The following is a 22,977-nucleotide window of genomic DNA, read 5'->3' as shown; positions in this document are numbered from 1 at the left end:
AACAAAAACAACTATCGGTTGGGAATTATGCTGACATCCACTGCAAATGGAAAATTCATATGTGTTGAAAAATGTTGCAAGCTGACTTGCATTGTAACTTTCGCAAATATAAAATTAATAATATTGTAAAACAATCAGTCAAAGTTGTATGATTAATATAATGTAAACCATATGGTCAAACTCTAGGTGTTAATTATTGTTAGTATTTTATTCTTATGTATGTTTTAAAGTTTGAGGTGTAAAACGATAGAAGTTGTGCAATGAACGATAGAAGTTGTGCAGTGAACGTATCGTGTAGAAAGCAGGAGTAGTACTCATATCACCTGAAGGCGACAAGTTGAAGTACATCCTTCGGATGACGTTCCCTAACGCATCTAACAATGAAGCAGAATATGAGGCTCTCATACACGGGATGAAGATGGCGAAAGCCTGCGGAGCAACTCGATTAAAAATATTTGGCGATTCACAGTTGGTAGCTCAGCAAGTTATGAACCAATGTGACGCAATCAATGATAGCATGATGGCATACAAGGAGGTGTACAACGAGCTCGAGAAGTTATTCGATGGATGCGAAGTAAATCATATTAGTAGATTGAGCAACGACGAAGCCGACGTTCTTGCAAACATCGGGTCGCAGTGCCTTGCAGTCCCACCAGGTGTATTTTGGGAAGAGATAACAGAGAGATCCACTGAGTCGACAAAATCAAAAAAGAAGGAGAAGAAACCCTCGGGGGCTACCAAGGAGAAGCAAGAGGAAGAAGAAGAAGAGCAGGACCTGGTCATGGTAATACAGATACCGTGGATGCAGCCATACATATCATACATCCTCAGGAAAGAAATACCCGACGATCCAGTCGAGGCAAGGCGAGTAATTCGACGCTCCAAAGCTTTCACGGTGGTTAAGGGAGAATTATATAAGCGAAGTATTTCAGGCGTCTTGCAAAGGTGCGTCACACCTGAAGAAGGAAGAATAATTCTGAAGGACGTGCACGAAGGAATATGTGGCCACCACGCAAGTAGTCGAGCTATCGCAGCCAAGGTTTTTCGGGCAGGCTTCTACTGGTTGACAGCAATCGAGGACGCCAAAGAAATAGTAAGGACTTGTGATGCGTGTCAAAGGTTCGCCGCAAAACCTCACTCTCCGGCAGTAGAACTAGCACCAATACCTTTGTCGTGGCCCTTTGCACAATGGGGACTCGATATGGTGGGCAAGTTACACAAATCATGGCCAGGAGGAAAGGAATACATGCTAGTAGCTGTCGACAAATTTACAAAGTGGATAGAAGCGAAGCCGATAAATTCGCCAGATGGAGCATCCGCAGTAAAATTCATAAAAGGCCTCGTCTTCAGATTTGGAGTGCCTCATAGCATCGTCACGGACAACGGCAGTAACTTCACATCCAACGAATTCAAAGATTACTGCAAGGAAGTGGGTATCAAGCTGCACTTTGCGTCAGTTGCACATCCTCAAACCAACGGGCAGGTCGAGAAAGCCAATGGCATTATCTGCAATGGCATCAAGAAACGTCTGTTGGGACCACTAGAAAAAGCTCGACACACCTGGCCTGAAGAATTACCAAGTGTGTTGTGGAGCATCCGAACAACACCAAATACAGCGACACAAGAAACACCGTTTTTTCTGGTCCATGGCGCGGAGGCAGTACTTCCAATAGAAATAGAGCACGACTCCCCTAGAGTCACAGCATATGATGAAGAAGCGTCAAGGAAAGCATTGGAAGATGACGTAGATGCACTCGACGAAGCTCGAGACGAAGTATTATCAAGGGTCACGAAATATCAACAGGACTTGAAGAATTACCACAGTCGACGTTTGCGGCCAAGATCTTTTCAAGTGGGGGACTTAGTTCTTCGGCTCACGCAAAAAAGTCATGAAAAACTCGAGTCACCATGGCTTGGTCCCTATATCGTCACGGAAGTAATTGGAGGAGGAGCATACAGGATAAAGGACAAGAAGACAGGGGTGGAGGAGCAAAACCCCTGGAACGTGGCGCAACTCAGGCGGTTCTACGCCTAGAGCTAAAACATAGTCCTTGTAAAAACTTCAATGTACTGAAACGCCCACGAGTTTTCAGACGCACTCTTTTCCTTTTTCGGGGCACCGAGTGGGGCCGGGAAAGGTTTTTAATGAGGCGGGCTCGTGGTGCTGCAATATAATAAAAATAGTGGAGATATACTTCTTATTTTTCGACACGCTCGGGGGCTCAACGCCCAAGTCTCAAAATACATGCAGTGCAGATTCACTGAAATATTTCGCCTTGGTACATTAATACCTCGCTAAATATAACAAAATCGAGAGCCAGCAATCATAAATATAGTGTACACATCAAAAATCGTAAGCGCCTTGGTTTAAAAACCTCGCCATGTAAATATAGAACTTCGACATCAAAGATACTCGAAGATTGACAATCCATCCAAAGGACAAACAAGGATATCTTATTACAACAGAAAAGATAGATTTCAAGGAGAGAAAAGTGCAACCTTCACTCAGTTAGGCTCGGGGGCTTCAACAATATAAAGGACCTCAGCAATATACAACAAATTCCTTCGGAAATATAAAAAGAGGAGGGAAAACAAAAAAGAGTGAGATACAAGGTTTTCAATATAATACAAGTCAGTTAAATCCCAAGATAGTATCTACGGACAAGCCCCTGGTTGTCTTATGTTCAGCATAAGAACCCTTGGTAAAAAACTCCGAGTCCATCCGAAGAAGTTCATCTATCATCGATTCAGCTACAGGGGCTACCATTGCATCGATTGAGTCAACATCATTTTTCCGACGCGTTTTCTTCGCCAGGCAACCAGCAACAATCTTCGTCAGGTCCAACTTTGGATAGCAAATGTTTATCATAATCATGGCAAATCTCGCTCCGGCAGTGAGTTGAGCCCGCACAAAGTTATGGATGCGAGGAGCATCTCTGAATACCTCCAATAATTCGGGAAGAGTTTTTGGAACCTCGTTTCGCGGAAACAGATTCCTATAGACAAGGGTTAATGTCGACGTGCAAAAGCTGAGAAAATCGCGCACTTGGCAAGCACGATCTTGGAACCTAACAATTTGTTGGGTTCGTTCGAGAGTGGCCCGAACAAACACCCATGATTAAGGGAGAGATTAACAAGAAGATTTGTCCTCTCATTCACTCTACGATCTTCGACAGTGAGAATCAAGAACTGAGCCTGTTAAAAGCGACAGGGCAAGAAATTGGAAGAAAGGCACAGCAAGATAAAGAAGAGGCATCAAAAGAAAGCAAACACGTACCTAGCATATCTGTGCTAGCTTCCAGCATTAGCTCAAGCATACTATTTTCTCGGGTTGTGGCTCCCTTTGCTTCCAGTACAGCAGCATCCCTAGCAGCCATAGCTTCTTTGGCTTGATGAAGAGCAAGTCTTTCTCCTTCAGAGGCTTTCCGAGATTGTTCCATCATGGCCAAAGTTTGTTTCTTCATAGATTGAAGTTGTTGTCGAAGTTCTTGCAAATCTTCCGACAAATGTCCGCTTGATGAACTCTCCAGGAGATTATGGTCGACTAGTATTTTCTTCGAGAAGGAAGATGCAGGTGAAGCAGCGGCAGAACAAGGAGGGGTTGAGTAGTTATCAAATATTAACTGGAAAAGAAAGGCCCAGGATCAATGAAAAGCACAAAGGGAAATTTCATTACTTGCTAGAAAATCTACATGGGTATTACAAAAGAAAGTTCTCCAGGAGGACTAAGTGAGTAATTGTCGCCAAGGCTAAAAATGGCGACAAGAGCAAAAGAAACAGAAAAAGAAACAAGGAGGCATGCAACTAGACCTCCGGCCTCGAGGAGCTAGGAGTCGAAGATGGCCTGATCCCGAGATACGCCAAGATCTTCTTCGTGTTGGGCTTGGCCGCCTTAATCAGCGACTTCCACCTTGCTTGTTCTATTTGCTCGGTGTCGCCAACTTTCATCCAGTCAAGAGTTTGTTGGCTGTCAGCAACCAGGGCAACAGTATTCTCGACAGCAACCTTCATATTCTCATGACGCATCTTCAGTCCAAGGTTTTCCGATGAATTGAAAAGCTTGGCAAGCGCAAGGAAAGTCGAAGGTTCCTCTTTCTTCGGGAAGAAGTAGGGGAACAACGCCGACAAACCTGCACTAGCATTGGCCACGCCTTCACGAATCTCGCGTCCATGGAACTCCAGAAGAGAAAGTGCGTCAAGGAGAGGGTCATTGACGGGATTCTCCAGATCAAAATCTTGGTTGGTTTGGGCTGCCACACGAGACAAAACATTAGTCGAAAACCGAGAAACAGGAAGTACAATAAAATAGAGGGGATTGATGATATTACTCAGCGTACGCCGACTTTGCGACTTCAAACGCTTGATGATCCCTTGCTCTCGAGAAGCTTGTGCAGCTTTCTGCTCGTCTAAGGCAGATTCAGCATCTTTGAGCCTTCTTTGCAGTTCCTCGACACTAGCGGCCTTTGCTTTGGCATCATCGGCCTCAGCTCTAGCTTCGCTAGCAGCAAGTTCGACTTTCTCCCGAGCCGCCTCACTATGCTCTAGTTTGTGAGCAAGAGCGTCGGCACGCTTGTTGGCCTCTGCAAGTTTCTCTATCAAGATAAAAAAGGGGAAAGAAAGATCAAAAAATAGCGACAAACAAAAAGGAGCAAAATTCAGGAAGGACAGTAAATATAAAAGTTATTACCTTCGGCTCTGCTGGCATACTCGCGGTACCCAATAAATTGGGACCCGATGCGAATAAGATCCTTGATCATAGGCTGTCAAAGAAGAAGAAAGAAGGGGAAAACTTCGGCATTAAAAAAAAGTAAGGGTCCACAAAAGCAAAATAGAAGAAATATAGACATCGACAAACTTACATCATCCAAGAGCTGCGACGAAGAGCTGTTCAATGGAGGGGGAGGCTCAACGATCATTTCAACCCTTGCCCTTTTTGGCGAAGGGACAAGGGGGCTTGAAGGAGGAGTAGATGTATCAACATTCTGTTGAGGAGGCGACGATTCTTCTCCTTCAACAGGCTTCTCTGAAATAACTAAAGTGTGTGACGTACTCGTCCGAGGAGCTACGTCACGAGTTGGTACTTCTTCCTCGTCATCACTGCGAGTAAGGAGCAATAGCATAAACAGCAAGACAAGAAAAAACTTCGATTACAGAAATAAAGAGGAAGCCGAGGAACTTACGAGCTGACGAGGGATGCAACATAAGGATCATAAGTTGCCTTCGGAGGAGAAGGAACAACTTCTTCGGCTTTGGAAGTGCCGGAATCTTCGACATCGTTCCTCTTCCTTTTCCTTTGTGGGGAAACAGCGGGAGGAGGAGATTGGATCGACGTGGTGTCCTCGGAAGATCCCGCGGACTTTCGAGAATCCACGGGATCATTCACAAAGGACGGAGCTTCTTGATTGTCGTCGATAACAATGCCCATTTCTTCGACTTCTCCATCCTCAGGAAGAGGAGGAAGGGAAGCCATAGTAGGGTGATTCTACAAGAAAATAGCGACAAAGGGAAAAATAGAGAGATATCAATGCAATGAGAAGTAGGGAAAATTCAGATCAAGATAAAATTCGAGAAGACAAAATACCTCGGGGAGAGGATTGGTGGAGCTGTAGGGTTCCACGCGACAAGAGGAAGGAATAGGATCCCTCTTACTCAGCGAGGTAATTCTTCGAATAAGCTTCTCCAAGTCCTTCACAGAAAGATCATTGGAGAGCCTATTGGCGTCATTGGCACCAGAGTACGTCCAAAGGGGATTTTTGCGAGCCTGAAGAGGCTGCACTCTAATCCTGAGAAAATAGGCAGTGATTTGGACACCAGATAATTCTTTGCCTCGAGTATTTTGAAGCTGATGAATACGAGACGTAAGAGCTTCTGTCGCCTTTTTCTCTTCTTCGGAAGCTTCGGCGTCCCAGGAATAGCGGCGTTGAATTTTTGCGTTTCCGTCGAAAGGAACTATGTTGTGTTCCACGGAATTGGCGCTTTCTTCGTGTATATAAAGCCACCTTTTGCGCCATCCTTGGACAGAGTCAGGAAATTTGACGTCGAAATAATCGACATCGGTTCGGACACAGATAACTACGCCACCTATGTTTTAGGTGGCGTTGTGAGCGCCATTGCGGCGAAGGCAGAAAATGCGCTTCCAGAGAGCCCAATTGGGAGCAACTCCAAGAAAGCATTCGCAAAGTGTGATAAAAATAGAAATGTGAAGGATGGAATTGGGGGTCGACTGGTGCAGCTGAATCCCATAGACAAAGAGAAGACCGCGGAGGAAATCATGGATTGGGGCAGAGAGACCGCGGATGAGATGATCAACGAAACTAACCCGATACTCCATTGGAGGCTTGGGGTAGCTTTCTTCGCTGGGAAAGCGGATGGCGTCTTCCTTCTTCATCAGGCCGAGCCTCTTCAGCATATTGACATCTTGGTTGGAGATTTTGGATCTCTCCCACTCAAGATCTTCAGCGGCCATCTTGGATTCCGGAGTGCTGTGGCGAGTCAGACGCGCACGCGGTGGCATCAACGGCAATGGGCAGAGCAATGTATGCGAGTGCGGAAAATTCGAGAGAGTTGGGCGCAGAGGAAGATTTGCGAAGAGGAACAGGTGAGCGGCGCAAGCGAGGGGATGAACGGAGGTTGAAGACAGGTTTATATAAGAATTGGGTGAAGCAGTAGGCCGTTGGATGAAGAAATCGTGTGGTGAGAATAGATCTTATAGATACAAGGGCAAAAAAGTATTTTTACTGAGATAGGCGTTACCGTACGTGCGCCAGAAAAAGCGGAGGACGTGTGTCCCCCACTTGCACGACGTGTCAACGTGGTGGGAACGATGGACCCACAAGGCAGGAAAAACTCGACCATTAATAGAGTTGAAGAAAATTTGACAAGGGAAAATATGTCGACAAGAAAAATAAAAGGAGAATGGTGACAGGTTAAGTTATTTGCATACTTCGGGAGCCTTTGGTCAGAAACAAGTTTTTGCCCAAATGCTCGGGGGCTACTTCGAAAAAAGTAAAGTTTCGACTATGGCAAATATAGAAATTGTGGGAGCCTACAACCAAGCACAAGTTCTTGGCTGTAGCCTCGGGAGCTACTCCCATCGGGAGCGCTGTTCGCGCACCCGATAGATAAAAAAAAAAAAAAGAAGAAGAGAAAGATTATCGGGAGATAATGGCAATATAGCGACAAGGTGGACTAAAATGTTGAGCCTACAACCAAGCACAAGTTCTTGGCTGTAGCCTCGGGGGCTACTCCCATCGGGAACGCTGTTCGCGTGCCCGATGAAATATAAAAAGGAAAAAAGAAAGAAAGATAGAACAGCAAGAGAGTATATTTCGAGTTATAATTAACTCTACATATACTCCCATCGGGAGATTAATATAAAGTCATATTTGACTCGATAAAATGTGCCATTCCAACAGCCGGAAAAGCACTCGACAATATATTCTCAGAACGCCAAAGTTGCGATCAATTTCTGAATGCCGCAAATTTGCGAAGGTAAGACCCCAGATCTATTCTGCTGGGCGTGGCATCGCCGAAGACTGCACTCTGCTACTTTTATCCGTATCAACAGATACGAAGAAAAATCCTAACGGACGCGTTAGGTACTCGATAAATTTGACTGGGACTCGACAGAATGGTAAGACCTTAAGCGGCACCTGTCGAAGTTTGCACCAGTATCCCGAGATCATGTCCAGGGACGTGATCTTGAAGTAGGTTTTTGCGGATTGCCACTAGAGCAGTTAACAAGTACCTGATCCGTCAGATGAACTAGCCCCAACTACCAATATCCCTGTACAATATAGAAATTTATATAAAGAAATATAGAAAAGTTTACATTGTGGAATAAGAATAAGCAGTGGAGATTTTCCCTGATTCTACGATTCAAGCAAAATCTCGGGGGCTACTGACATAGGCATCCCAAATGGGCCTGCCAAAGATAGTACCCGGGGTTTATCGAAGGCCCACTACCCGAAGAATAAGAAGGTTCGAGATTCCAAGATATGTTAAGGAAAGTAGAATTGTAATAGGAAGTGTTGTTTGTAAATCTGGCGGGATGAGTTAGAAACCGTCCCGGACTCTGTAACTTGTACAAAACGAAACCCTCGGCTCCACCTCTTATATAAAAGGGGGAGTCGAGGGACGAGGAGATCATCGATTCATTGTCTGCAAACCCTAGTTTCCATATTCGTCGAGTACTTTTCGGCTGAAACCTTCGAGATCTACTTGCCCTCTACTTCTAACTAAACCCTAGCCTACAATCCATAGGCATTGATAAGTTAATCCCTTGTCAGTTAGCATCTAGTTGTGCAATGGGTTAGATCATGCTGAGAAATCAAGCAAAATCTTTTTATAGCATGGAAAAGAAATCGAGAAGAATGGCAAATGTCTAACTAAATGGGAGCAGGTTTGTTTGCCGAAAGATGCTGGAAGTCTTGGAGTATTGAATTTGAGAGAACAGAATCAAGCTCTACTGATGAAATATCTCTATAAGTTCTTCAATAGGGTTGATACCCCTGGGTTGAATTAATCTGTAAAGAGCACTACAGTGTTGGCAAGCTCCCTATAGAGAGAGCGATTAAAGGTTCATTATGGTGGAACGATGTCTTTACTTACATTGAGGACATTAAAAAATCACTATAATCCAAGCTCACCCGGGAGTCTATGGCAAGATAAATGGCATGAACCTTTGATGAGAAGGAGGTTCCCTCAGCTCTACTCATTTTCCTAGAACAAAAGCATCACCTAAAACAAGCCAGAGAGCAGAGCACGACTAATATGTACAACATATATCACTTTCCTTTATACATCATTGCATTAGAATAATGTCAAACATTAGCACATGAAATTCAGTCTGAGCGAAATATAGATTTTAATGATAAGTGGAACTTCCAGTCTACCAAAAAGGTATACAATGCACTATTAGATGTTGAAAAGGAACCAGGACCATTCAGATGGATTTGTAAATCGTGTTGCCTATCTAGACATAAGTTTTCCTTCTGGTTGCTCATACTTGACAGGCTAAACACATATGATTTGATGCTCAGGAAAATTTCTCTTTGTGCAGAACAGCAGATGTGTTCTTTTCGAGCAGCAAGAAATTGAAACTACACAACACCTGTTTGCTGCTTGTGAGTTTAGCCAAACTTTCTGGTGGAAGCTTGGACTTGAATGGAATGTTGATATCCCTTTTATTGAGATGTTGATTGAGGCCAAGTAGATAGCTTCCATACCATGCTTTAAAGGGGCACTAATTGTTGGGTGTTGGAGCCTCTAGAATATAAAAAACCATATATTTGAGAATACTATTATTCACCAGAGGAGATACTTCCAGATGTTCAAGGAATATTTTGGCCTAATCATGCATAAGGCTAAGCCATGCCTAAGAGAAGGAATAAAAAATTGTTGGATAATCTTTGAATATTTAATTTTTGTTTCCAATTTCCACCATGTAAATATCCACATGTATTTATTTTCCTTATATATAAAAAAGGCACAGTAGGGGTTATTCCTACTGTTTACGCTAAAAAAAATCTCATTTCACGTCTTTATGCTCTTTGAAACCATGGTCATCCCTTTGTGGATGTACAGTGTTCTGGCCATTGGGAGATGATGATATGATTGTTCAGGATTTGGACCCGATGCAAGTATAGCCATTTTGATTACTTCAATTAGGGACTGATGTTTCTTGGTCTTCCTCGATATAGAGTTTTCGTACTTACTTAATCATGCCTGGACTATGTAATTCATTTGGTATCGTTTACTATTCCTGTTGATCATGTGGCCTCTATTATGGTTGTATATTGTGTTATGTGTTCTTGGTGTTCTGGTTGTTTGGCGTTGGACATTAGTCTGTTGTTTCCTATCTCCTACTCCATCTGTTGACTATTATAAGATGTTTTACATATTTTAAGGTGTACTAGATACGGATCGAAATGGGTGAACCTACGCAATGAAATATATCTAGATACATGCATTTTTGAAAAACCTAAAACATCCTACAATAGTGAAAGGAGAGAGTATTAAGCATGCTCTATTGTCATGCATAACCCTTTGCAACTAGCTTAAGTAGTTATGGATATACTTCCTAGCTTATGTGAAGTATTGACTTTCTCAAGTTGAGTATATACATATGTGTATGTGATATGTGGTTGTTGGGTATTGGTCTGGTTCTCTCTCTCTCTCTTGTTCCTGGAGGTTAGCGTTTAATATCACTAGTATTACCATGGTTTATTTGAAGCTAGTTTTTAACTATTAATACTTAGTAATTTTCTAAGTTCACTGACACGATCACGGATGATTAAATATCTATATCTCTCAATCATATTATCTTCTAGCTAGTTTATGTTAGTCTGAGCTGGACAATTGTTGTGGTACTTAGTAATCATGTGTGATCTTGATCAGCCATTCCTTAGGAAGGAACGCCTCCATTTAGTTGACATTGTTCTAATTTATGAAGTAATGAACACTCATAGTTTTCAATATTGTTTGTGTGTTGAGTAGTTGTTTATTGTGCCCGTGTTGCTTTGTATGGCTGATTTTGCTTTAGCACGGACATTATTTAGCATGTAATCCCACATATACTTAAATGTTAATCATGCTATAATTTTTGCTAGTTAACACTTGTATTTTTTATGGGTTCAAATAGCCACCCTAAAAAAATTGGGATTATTTATACACATGATTTTTTAACAATGTGGTAGACTTCATGATTATATCCATGAATGTGTGTGCCATGTGCAAATAGTAATTGTGAATTCTACAAATGAGGTGTAGTTTTTCCTCATGATAATTTACAGTAACATGTTTGTTAATGGTGTATGCGCTATGCACACTGCATTAACCATGCTATACGAGGTGCACAATTGTCCTGTATTGAATTTGCTCTAATACAGCGGAAGTATTTCTATGTGCCCTCAATGGTATTGGTAATAAACTCCTTTATAATGCCTTTTTCTTTTTGTTATTTGCAAGTTCTGGGGAGGTTGATGACATGCCGAGGACAATGCACCCGGCCTCGTGGTCCACTACTGACCGGCTATGCAGTGTGCTTCCTTCGGGTCCATCGTGATATGGCTCTGGTTGTTGTCTGTTTAAAACTGGTTCAATTCTTATAACGTTCAGTCTTTGTTGAATAGTGTTCGTCCTTTTTTTGGACCAAATCAGGACCTGTAATATTGTAATTGTTCCTTTAGTAATATTATTTTTAGTGACTGCTTGCGTCCCTCTTTGATTAAAATTGTGATGAAGTTGAATTGTAGTTTTTTTTCTCGAAATGGGGGAAATATCGCCCCAGCTTCTGCATCCAAATGATGCACACGGCTTTTTTTATTAGATTATTCACGAAACCTTACAAGAAACAATACAAAAGATCAATCTCGAAGCAACCTTACTATACCTACAGTGGGATGAAGAGGGTGACAATACACCAACTCATATCATCGTAAAACGAAATGCCTTCCCAAACCGCCCAATAGCAGGTGAGAAGCACATCCAGTCAAGCATTCTCTCAGCGCACGCCAACACACATGCCACAGGAGTTGCTCCGCCAACCGAGGTTGGAGCACGGTTTTCACCGGCAGCCGCGCATCCCCAACTCGCCGAGTGTAGTGCCAAGACGGGCAAAGATGACGCCTTCGACAAGGTAACGACGTCGACCGATGTTGCCATCATCCGCCAAGACCGAGGTCGAGGCTCAGTTTTCACCGGCCGCCATGACACCCCGGACTAGATCACCATTGCTGGAAACCTGTGTGAGATCCCATGATCCCCCACACATGACTACCAGCCTGGCCGACCACCTCCGACGAAGAAGATGACCACCACCACCATGTCCGGGGCTGCTGCCCCAGGTTTCGTCATGACGCGAGGGATGCCCACGAACGCCTCCCTGCCGAGGAGGCAGAGCCACGACAGGCAGATCGACGCCCGCCCCGGCCCAACGGACCTAGATTGGACCCGATCCTCACTGCCGCCGCCCGCCGCCTGCAGATCGACGCCATAGCCGTCGCCTCCCTGCGTCGCCGCATCAAGGAGAGGCCTGGCGGACGCCGCCACCGTGCCCTCCGGTCGTGGGGGCGAGAGGATAGGCCGCCGCCGCCACGCCGCCGCATGGCTTTGCCCGGCAGCGCTTCCGGCGACGGCGGTGGGGGAGGAGGGCGCCCTAGGGAGGGAGACGGCGGCGGGGGTGGCTGAGCCCCGGCGCGGGGGGGGGGGGAGGTTAGGTCGGGGTGAGAGGGGAGAGGAGGTTGGGTCGGGATGTAGTATTCCCTCTTGAATTGTAGTTGTGCTTTATGTACTTTGATTATTTGCCATATGTGTGATCTGAACTAAATGTCCAAAAGTTAGCAAAAGTAATGTCAAACACTCGGAAAACTCTCGGTTGAACCTGCGGGCACATGCACCGGGCGGAAATCCAGTTTTGATTGGTCCAGCTCCCATGTGGGCCATACAGGAGCAGCTACCATTTTCTAGTAAAAAAGAGAATACAAAGCTGAATACACCCGTGGGGCCCAGCAAATTAAGTGCCTCTCCCCATCCGCTTACCTGCAGTTCTGCACCACGACGAAAAACCACATCATGGGACTGCTTGTTCTCGATGGTCCCCGTGAGCGCCCCCGGAGCCTCGGACATGACTGGCGGCGAAGTTCTAGGCACGGACGGGGTGGCGGTGAGCAGCACGCGGCGACCTCCACGTCAACCTCGTCGGCGACCTCCACCAGCCACGCCGGCGCCATCTCAACCTCAGGCACACCTTCTGTGCCAAGTCAGGGGCTGGCCGCCGGCTCCTCTGCGTGTGTCAGGCCCTACTGTACATCCCCAACGCCGGGCTCCAGCTCAACACGGTCACCGCGCTGCTCAACCTGTCCATTCTGGACGACAACGCCAAGGACAACGCACCACGGTCCTCAACCGGGGCGGGGCGAGCTCGACGACAGGGAGGATGTCGAGGAGCCGCGCGTCGGCGTCGGTCTCCACGAGGGGGTGCACAGCACGGGAGTCCAGGCAAAGCACGATGCTGGAGCCGAGACGGACGACGACGGCGGCGACTCGGTTGAGCAAGTCGAGCTTCTCGGCGAGCACGAGGGCGAGGAGGCGCGCATCGTCCTCGTGCTGCATAAGGGTACGCACGGCGGCGGCGGGGCCGGGCGTCGCGTTGCTCCTCTGCCGCGCCGCCGCGCGTCATGCTGCTCCACGGCGTCGTCGGGCTCCATGAGGGCGCGCATGTCGGCGTCGAGTCTGCGCTCGTGGCGGGGCGTCGGACTCCACGAGGGCGCGCACGGCGACGACGTCGGGGCTGGGCTGCGCAAACGGGAGCAGGTCGAGCGGGCGGGCGATCAAGCGAGCGCGCAGGAGGGAGACGTCGGCCGCGCAGCCGTAGGACGCTGTGCTGCTCCTCTGCCGCGCCGCCGCCGCGCGTCGCGCTGCTGCGCGGAGTGGCCCTTCCGCGCGCCGTACTGCTGCCCCGTCGGGCTGGCCCCGGTGGCGGCCGGAGATTCCAAAGTCGCGGGGCACTCCAGCGCTCCGTACGATTTCGCAGCGAGCTCCTGTCCTCGTCTGAGAACTGTCGCTGGTGTACCTCTATCAGTAGTACTGTTTTACTTTATTAACTGTCTAGGGTCCACATATGTATTACGCCAAATTTGTTGCTACTATACGCCAAATTCACCTGCAAGCAGTGGACCCGCCACAAGCTCCTGGACCAATGAAAAGCCAAGTTGCCCCAGGATCACATGCCGCCGAGTTCCATAAGTCCACACTCCAAACACTCTCGCTAGTTAACCCCTTCCACTATCCCACTTGTTGCATGGAGGGTGAATTACTGGTCATAAAGTACTCATTAAAGTTTAAAGAGAAGAGATGGGGAGTACAGTATCCTAATTAAGCTATAGTACTTTTTAGCACTACGTACTAGTTAGCAACAATATCTCTCTAATTTTAGCTTCCCTTTAGTTAGAGTGTTCAAAAAAAAAAAAACTTTACTTTAGTTAGAGCTCCTGATGTCGAGCCTGCAAGTGATAGAACAAGAGGAAGACAGAGTTGTCCGGGACGTGCTCCTTTGCCGCGCGCCCTCATACTCTTCGTCTGATTAGTCTCACCGTGCAAGCCAGCCGTCATCAGGCTCAGCAATTAATAATCCAAAATTCTCTGTTCATACGTGTACCGTGTACGTACGTACTCGCTCAAACTGAACTGGACTGCAATCGTCCTCGAGAGGCTGCTACCAGGCCATCATCAAGGGCCCAACATGCAGGAACCACCGCGTCAAGCCGGCCAACGCTCCCAACCTCATCGCGTTCTTCAACATCTAGTTCCACATCACCATGGTGTCTGCAGTGTCTGGCATGTACTGCGCCGAGCTGGCTGCTGGCCATGCCGTCGACGATCACGATGGGGACCCCCGGGTTCCTGCACTTTAGGGTGCTTCCCCTGTCCATGGGCTGTCTATCACGCTCAGGTGCGACGGCTGCAGGATGCCGCTGAGAGACCACTACGGATGTGTTTGGTAGGTCGGGCTATTCAGCCAAGATTTCTGAAACTTTAGCTGTTTGGTATAAGATTTCTGAAAATTTAGCTGTTTGGTAGATCAGTTTTCCCACCTGGGCACTGCCCAGTGCCCATCTCGCACGAAAAACATCCCTCAGCCATGCCAAGTAGAGAAGCTCAAATTGAGCTTCGACCCAGGCTAGACTCGCCCGAAAATTCGCCTCGAGCCCCTAGGGGTCAGCGCCCTGACGCTCCTAACTGAACCATTACCGCCATGCCCCTATCTCTCTTACCATGTGAAAGCCCACTGTTCAACCGACCACCGCATTGCCTCCTTTACGCCGCTACAACAGCCATCCACCGCCACTGGGACACGCCGCTCTGGCCGCCACGATGGACCAAAAGTCCGAACTGATGGAAAGAGACTAGGCAGTGTATTTATATTCAACACTCCCCTCACGTCTAGCCTATTTTAGTTCTTAGCGTGGGTTCGGTGTGGGCCCCAGAATCTTTTTTCTTTTGTTTTTAAACTGCGTGAGCAGGGTCTTGAACTTGAGACCTCTTGGCTCTGATACCATGAAAGATTGCTGCACTAGCCAATTGAACCAAAAGTCCAAACTGATGGAAAGAGACTATGCAGTGTATTTATATTCAACATCGTAGTAGCTCCATGAACGAAGGACTTGATTGCCTTTTGTTTTTCTATTTTGGGACCTTTGTGTAAAAATTTGGACTCATCATCATCTCAACTCATACAAGGCACCAAACAACATCTCAACTCAGCATCTCTCAACCAATACTGGCTACCAAAGAACCCATAAAATCCTAACTCAGCACATCTAAGGTTAGCATGTATGAGGTGGGAACACATGTTGAAGTGAGCTGGTTTACCAAACACACCCTACGTGTCAGGGCAGTTTGTCGACCTGCCAAGTGCCAAGGCAACCGGCTCAGCTTCCGGTTCAAACCCGGCTACAAAGCAGATTGGTGACGATGAGCATATGAGCTTCATGATCTGGACCATAATCCTTACTTTCATGCCACTAGTATTTCACCAAAATAAAAGGAAAATATTATCAAGAAAGATATCCACAAGGAATATTCTCGAACAAATATACATTTTATTGCATAGTCATAAGTGGTTGGCACATGAATTCAACTAGTTTTTGTATGTGTATGAGACCTCTTTCCATTTTATATGAGATAAGATTATTTGATTAGTTGAATGCTACATTATTTTCTTCCAGATTTTTCTATTAGAGGTTCTCTCATTCTTTTTCTTGGACACACATAGTAAAACAAGTACAAGTCTCGAAAAGATAATAACCCTATTTGATCCCTATTCATTGTGAGCATTAGGAAAGAAAACGACTCTCAGTTGGGAATTATACTTAAATCTTGTGCAAATGGAATATTCATATATGGCTGAAAAAAGTTGGACAACTAAGTAGCATTTTAACTTCTATGAACATGAAATAATGTTTTTTTAAATTGATCGGTTAAAGTTGCACGATTAATAATGTAAACCACATGGACAAACTCTAACTCTTTATTAATATCAATTTTAATCTTATGTATGTTTTAAAATTGCAAGGCATTATATTGGCAGATGATGTAGGGGATATATCTTGGATTAGTACCTGAAAATCGGATGTTTTTTTTGGATATTAACCATTGGAATATGCACCAAGCTAGGTTCAGATTGTGTCAACTATCTCACCTCCATCAATTTTAAAAATCAGTACCTAAATATGTTCCCCTCTCATATTCAGGCCTATCCTTTCCTACGACTCTCGATATCTTATTTCCCATATTGATGGTGAGTTAAAACCTACGACCGGTGTGATTACCCTTGAATTAATGCGATGAATCGTTAGCACAAACATTAAAAGGCGATAACTCAATCCCTTATATATGGCGACCACGAGAGGGGACCAAATCATGAGTTAATTTTGGCACCCCAATTAGGACGTGTAAATTACGTATGAAGGGGTCCTGAACGTTGGTTCATGGACCTCTCCTTTAATGTTTTCTTTGACGCTATCTTTTAAACAATCAACAACAATGGAAACTTCGGTAACAGAAAAAGTAGTTATAGCTTGTATGTAAGGATGGTAACCGGAAGGAACTGAAAGATGTAAAATTACTCGGAAGATAAAGTTAAGAGAAGCAAGTAGAATTTAAACAAAGCTGCATACGCGGATTATTTACTGCAATTTCAATAGTGTAAAGGAAAGGAGATCCGAAATACAATACCCATAGTCTAAATAAATTAAGTAAGGACATAAATACAATACCCATAGTCTAAATAAATTAAGTAAGGACATAAATACAATACCCATAGTCTAAATAAATTAAGTAAGGACATAAATACAATACCCATAGTCTAAATAAATTAAGTAAGGACATAAATACAATACCCATAGTCTAAAGCAGAGGTGATCGGAAATACAATACCCATAGTGTAATCAGAGGACATAAGTACAATACCCATAGTCTAAATTAATCAGAGGGCATAAGTACAATACCCATGGTCTAAAGCAGAGGTGATCCAAAATACAATATCCATACTCCATAGTCCAAATGAGAGGACATAAGACAAACACACGATCGAGGTTCTACATAAAGGTAAGAATTGCCTTACAGTATTAAAATTGAGTAGACTGACAAGAAGTTAGCTGTAAACAGAATAGTAGTTCCTTATACAGTTGAACAGGTGCTACCCAAAGTGCAGAAAAATAGAGATAACTGAATCTGAACGCATCCCTGGACTATTGGTATCAAAGATTAAGTCATTTAAGAAATTGTGCTATGTTTCTTGAGAGATAGGAGTGTCTTGAAGATACCCACAAGAAAACCGATGATGGAGAGCACTGCAGTGATGATTTTATAGTTTTTGTAGAAGAACGTGTGCACCTTGATCAACATCCACCACCTTATCCTGTAGTCCTCTATCTCTTCCAAGATTTCAGTGTACAGGGGGCCACCACTTATGTGCTTGATAAGGCTCTTGAAAAAGTTGAGCATCTCGATGTTGGTGAGTTCTCCTTGCACGAGGCGCTTTGATCTCAGCTTGTGCACGTCCTCCTCTCGATCCATGAGCATTGCGAGCACAGCAAGGTAAGAGCAGACGACTGGCATTTGAATTGTGTCCCACTTACGAGCAGAGGGGACGACTGGCATTTCAGCTGGGTCCCCCATATCAGATTTGTCTGACCTTTCAATTACGCCCCACCGAAAATCTGTAGCGATGCATATCTCCAAAGCCGCCATGTTGACGAGCCAGCATGACCTCATTTCGTCCAGCAATAGTGGTGCCACGAAGATCTGGCTGAAGAGGGGTCTTTTCTTGATGCCCATGTCCATGAGCTTTGTTGTCTTGCTAGCAGTAAGCTTTATGCCAAGTTCTGCAAGCTCAGTTACACTAATAGTTTTTGACATTGGCCGGATGACATCTGGATAGCCTTTGCGCTGACATCTGGTGCTGCCTCCTATTTTGTAGAATCGGAGGAGGCCAAGGAGATGAGGCGGCCAGTACGTACGACTAAACTCAAATGGTTCTCTATTCTTGTCCCCGCGGACTTGGAGTGTGCGTCCCATCTTGGCAATGAAGACCTCCACTTGCAGTGCCGGGTCAGCAAACTCGAGGAGGGTCTCGATCACCACCCAGGGGAGCTGGTTCTCCAGTAGCATTATGTCATTACTGATGCAAGCTTGATTTGAGTGAAAACAGCGCAGCAACGACGAACACAAACATTGACGGCCGATAGTCATAAGCATATACTGCAGCAAGAAGATACCATCAAGGATCATCATATCCACAAATTCGTCGTCGCCGATAGCTGCTACAACATCTTTGTCGTAGAGGCTATGGGCAGCGCCGGCAACAGAGAGGATCGATGCACGTATCGTCTTATATAAGGTACCGGGCGGCCGTGGTGTGCCAAAGCTCAAAAGGAATTGGTATGCAGCCACCTGCTTCACCTTCTCCATCTCCTTGAGATGGTCTAAGCCTCGGTGGTAAGGGCCGATGGCCACGACCTTGGGGACAATGTACCTCGACCCGAGACCACGTAGGCTTGCAGGGAACCTATGCATTTTCCTTTCCATCTTGTCGAAATCAGCCTCAAAATCTTCTGTTGCTTTCAACCACATATTCTCATCAAAGATCCCTCCCATCTCCATCCTGACGATGTCTGCTTCTGCTGCTGCGTGCTTCGACCCCTCACCCACAACCAAGTCTTCAGAAGAGTCAGCCTGTAACGGAATGAATACATACTTGAGAAGTTCCAAATCGATTGGTGTGTGCGTGGTTAGCAAGGAAAAAAAAACTTCAGAAGTGTCAGACTATAATGGAATACATACTTCAGAAGTTCCAAACCAATCAAACATGGGAAAACGAGGCCGGCGTAGGTCTAATGGCATGTAGAAAACGGGTTGACGCCGGCGTAGTATACGTGGTAGTCGCCTCCGAACTTTTTGAACTCTGTTGCCGGCGTAGACATCGCTGGATATGTACACCATCTTCAACTAGTCCCCTAGATCCGGACGGCTTGAGCCCGGCGGATAGCACGCGCGCCGCCGCTAAACCCGGGCGGCTGGAGCCAGAGAACAACGCGCCGCCGACAAATCCAGCAGCGTTAATTAGACTGCACGGGTTAGGCGATATCTCGGAGCTGCGAGCCACATGCTTCTCCTGCCCGTCACCGGAAGGGAAGAATAAGAGACGCTACGCGGCAGAGAGGGGGATGGTGAAGTGGAGTGGTGGATCTTTACCGGATGAACCGTGGGGTAGCTCCATTCACGACTGCAGGCCGCCGCTAGATCTAGCGCTCCGCCGGGTCTTGACGCCGGCGGTTCATCGGGAGACGCTGTGCGAGAAATCTTTACTCTATAAAACACCCAGTTGGGGTTCATGGTGCGTCTTGCCTTTTCTTTTGTCCTGCTTCAGTCAGTGTTGGAATAAAACATTCTGCTGCTACTGAGCGCTGCACCGGATTAAAAAAGGACGCCGATAGGTAGTGCGCGGGCGCCCGATGTGCAGCTCTGTCTGGCGCGCCCTCCCCCGCGCGCCACCGTACAGGTTCCTCGCCGCCGCCGCGGTTCCCCATGCACCGCTCCACCGTGTCCCAAGCCCGGCCCTCCGGTGTTCCCCGACCGCCGCCGGCATTCCACCGGTTCCCGTGCTGGACCTCGCCGCCGTGGAGAGGAGAGGTAGCCGTAGGGGTGGCGGAGGCGGAGGAGAAAAGGATCCAGGCAGCTCGATGGTGACTAATGAGTTCCATTCATGAGCTGATGCCCTACTAGGCCCAATATCTTTATCTCCCCTTAAAAAAACTCTATATTTTCATCTCTATCTACATCTCTACTATATTTTTTCCGATAGAGTGAATATATCAATATTGCGAACATACCAAATGCACCTAGCATTTGCAACAATGCAATGCCCTAACAGCCTTAAGGATGCACAGAGCCAAAAAAAATTTACAATAAAGGTAAAATCTCGCTATAGTCATATATTCTTTGTATCACCACTAGTAGGAAAACCCTTATAGGCGAAGCTTAGTTCTGTGGCGCACCGTTTAAAATGCGCCACAGAAACTTATTTTGTGGCGCACCATACACGGTGCGCCACAGAAATAGATTAATTTTGTGGCGCACCAGGGATCCATGCGCCACAGAAATTTGGTAGGGCCAGCCTCAATCATTGGTTTCACTATTTCTGTGGCGCACAGGATCACGTGCGCCACAGTGGCCTGGTGCGCCACTGAATTAAGACTTTCTGTGGCGCATTGTTCCTGGTGCGCCACTGAACTAAGACTTTCTGTGGCGCACGTGGGATGGTGCGCCACAGAAAGCCTTATTTCTGTGGCACACATGAGTTCCATGCAACTCCACCCCCACCCCGTGGATCGCCTTTTTAACCTCTGTAAAAAATAAAAAAATAGATAAAAATTTCAAAAAATAAATCCCTTCAAGATGCCTATGTATTATGTCATCTTTTACCACTGAGAATTAACAAACAATAATTTCGACTTTTTTTGCAAAATTGCGTGGGAAAATCATCAAACTGGATTTCTGGTTGCATACGAACTCGAAAAAAAAACGCATAATATATCAAAATGTTCCCACGAAAAATATACATCCGAATTCACCTGGGCTTGCCCGGTTGGACAATTTTTAGAATCTCAAAATTCCAAAAGAGTAAAAAGTTACGGGTAGTTAAAGATTTTTTGCTGCAAAATAGAAAAAAAGGAAAAAAGAATCTGTGGCGCACCAAGTGCCCGTGCGCCACAGAATTAACGTCCAAATTTGAAATTTCTGGCGCCCACTTCTCCTTCTCCTCCATTTCTCCCCTTCTCCACTTCTCCCCTTCTCCACTTCTCCTCTTCTCCTCCTCTCCTCCTCTCTTCCTCTTCTCTCCCTCCACTTCTCCTCTTCTCCTCCACTCCTCCTCTCTCCTCTCTCCTCTCCTCCACTTCTCCACTTCTCCTCTCTCCTCTCTGATACGTCCAAATTGCATCACTATTTTTTATCATAATTTGCTGTTATTCATTGATATATTTCATATTGGGACACAATACTTATGTTATTTCATCTATTTTGCATGTTTCATGATTATTTGGAGATCGAGCACCGGAGCCAGGATTCTACTGGAAAAAGCACCGTCAGGATGCAATATTTCGGAAGATCAATTGTGGAAAGAAGTTTTACAGAAACTCCTATTTTTCCAGATGACGGAGGAAGCCAGAAGGGGGAGCCAGCTGGACCCATGGTGGGCCCACACCATAGGGTGGCGCGGCCCATGGCTTGGCCGCGCCACCATGTGGTGTGGAGCCCCCTCGGCCTCTTTCGCCTCCTTTTCTTCGCGAAACCCTTCGTCCCGAAGACCTAAGCCACAGAGGAATCCTCACGAAGGGTTACGGCCGCCTCGCGGGGCGGAGAACACCGAGAGAGAAAGAGCTCTCCGGCGGGCAGGAATCCGCCGGGGAAATTCCCTCCCGGAGGGGAAATCGACGCCATCGTCACCGCCATCGAGCTGGACATCATCTCCATCACCATCATCATCATCTCCACCATCATCACCGCCATCTCCTCCGCAGCACCTCGTCACCGCTGTAGCAATTTGGGTTTGATCTTGATTGTTTGATAGGGGAAACTCTCCCGTGCTCGATTTCTACTTGTTGTTTATGCTATTGAGTGAAACCATTGAACCAAGGTCTATGTTCAGATTGTTATTCATCATCATATCACCTCTGATCATGTTCCATATGATGTCTCGTGAGTAGTTCGTTTAGTTCTTGAGGACATGGGTGAAGTCTAAATGTTAGTAGTGAACTGTGGTTGAGTAATATTCAATGTTATGATATTTAAGTTGTGGTGTTATTCTTCTAGTGGTGTCGTGTGAACGTCGACTACACGACACTTCACCATTTATGGGCCTAGGGGAATGCATCTTGTACTCGTTTGCCAATTGCGGGGTTGCCGGAGTGACGAAACCTAAACCCCCGTTGGTATATCGATGCGAGGAGGGATCGCAGGATCTCGAGTTTAAGGCTGTGGTTAGATTTATCTTAATTACTTTCTTGTAGTTGCGGATGCTTGCAAGGGGTATAATCACAAGTATGTATTAGTCCTAGGAAGGGCGGTACATTAGCACAGGTTCACCCACACAACACTTATCAAAACAATGAAGATTAATCAGTCGTATGTAGCGAAAGCACTAGACTAAAATCCGTGTGTCCTCGAGAACGTTTGGTCATTATAAGTAAACAAACCGGCTTGTCCTTTGTGCTAAAAAGGATTGGGCCACTCGCTGCAATTATTTCTCTCGCATTTTACCTACTCGTACTTTATTCATCTCGTTACATCAAAACCCCCTGAATACTTGTCCGTGAGCATTTACGAGTGAAACCTTCATCGAAACTGTTTGTCAACACCTTCGCTCCTCGTTGGGATCGACATTCTTACTTATCGAAGATACTACGATACACCCCCTATACTTGTGGGTCATCAAGACTATTTTCCGGCGCCGTTGCTCGGGAGTGAAGCGCTATTGGTAAGCGGAATTGGTAAGGAAAACCTTTACTGTTTGTGCTGATTTTATTTCTGCCTGCTGCTATAAGTCATTATGGAGAGATCTTCTCTTCAATTTATATTTGGGAAATCTACTACTACTGCAACGGTAGTGGATGAGGCGCCAGGTGAGGAAGTAATACCATATAAAATACCTACGAAAATTATTGAACATGTTATGGATAACCGCTATGAAGGGGATGGAACTGTCCATCCTGGTGATCATTTACTTGTTTTTGCATGAATTATGCGGGTTATTCAAATGTGCAGGTATTGCTATGAATGAAGTTAGGAAGAAGCTATTCTCTATATCGCTGTCCGGTAAAGCGGCGCATTGGTATAAATTGCTGAAGAATGGTGATTCTCTTGATTGGGAGGACATTGTGCCTTTATTTTATTCCAAATTTTATCCTCCAAGTG

At 45.7% G+C, this 22,977-nt stretch overlaps 1 protein-coding gene across 1 annotated transcript; it reads right to left on the bottom strand.

Moving 5' to 3' along the window:
• Positions 1-17,277: 17,277 nt before the first annotated feature.
• Positions 17,278-18,986, bottom strand: LOC124664614 (UPF0481 protein At3g47200-like). Its single transcript, XM_047202088.1, has 3 exons — positions 18,939-18,986; positions 17,710-18,738; positions 17,278-17,637 (listed from the first exon to the last, which is right to left on the bottom strand). Exons 1-3 carry the CDS (start codon positions 18,984-18,986, stop codon positions 17,278-17,280), a joined length of 1,437 nt encoding a protein of 478 aa, XP_047058044.1.
• Between the last annotated feature and the right edge of the window lie 3,991 nt (positions 18,987-22,977).

The sequence above is a fragment of the Lolium rigidum genome, chromosome 6, assembly GCF_022539505.1.
Source record: "Lolium rigidum isolate FL_2022 chromosome 6, APGP_CSIRO_Lrig_0.1, whole genome shotgun sequence".
Lineage (NCBI taxonomy): Eukaryota > Viridiplantae > Streptophyta > Magnoliopsida > Poales > Poaceae > Lolium > Lolium rigidum.
The sequence above is the reverse complement of the archived record's forward strand: the minus strand, read 5'-3'. Positions and strand labels throughout refer to the sequence as shown.

Coding starts and splice junctions, on each gene's coding strand:
- LOC124664614 (XM_047202088.1), bottom strand. CDS start 18,986: ATGTCTACGCCGGCAACAGAGTTCAAAAAGTTCGGAGGCGACTACCAC. Junction 18,739..18,938: donor AGTTCGGAGGCGACTACCAC/GTATACTACGCC, acceptor ATTCCGTTACAG/GCTGACTCTTCTGAAGACTT. Junction 17,638..17,709: donor CTACAGATTTTCGGTGGGGC/GTAATTGAAAGG, acceptor TCTGCTCGTAAG/TGGGACACAATTCAAATGCC.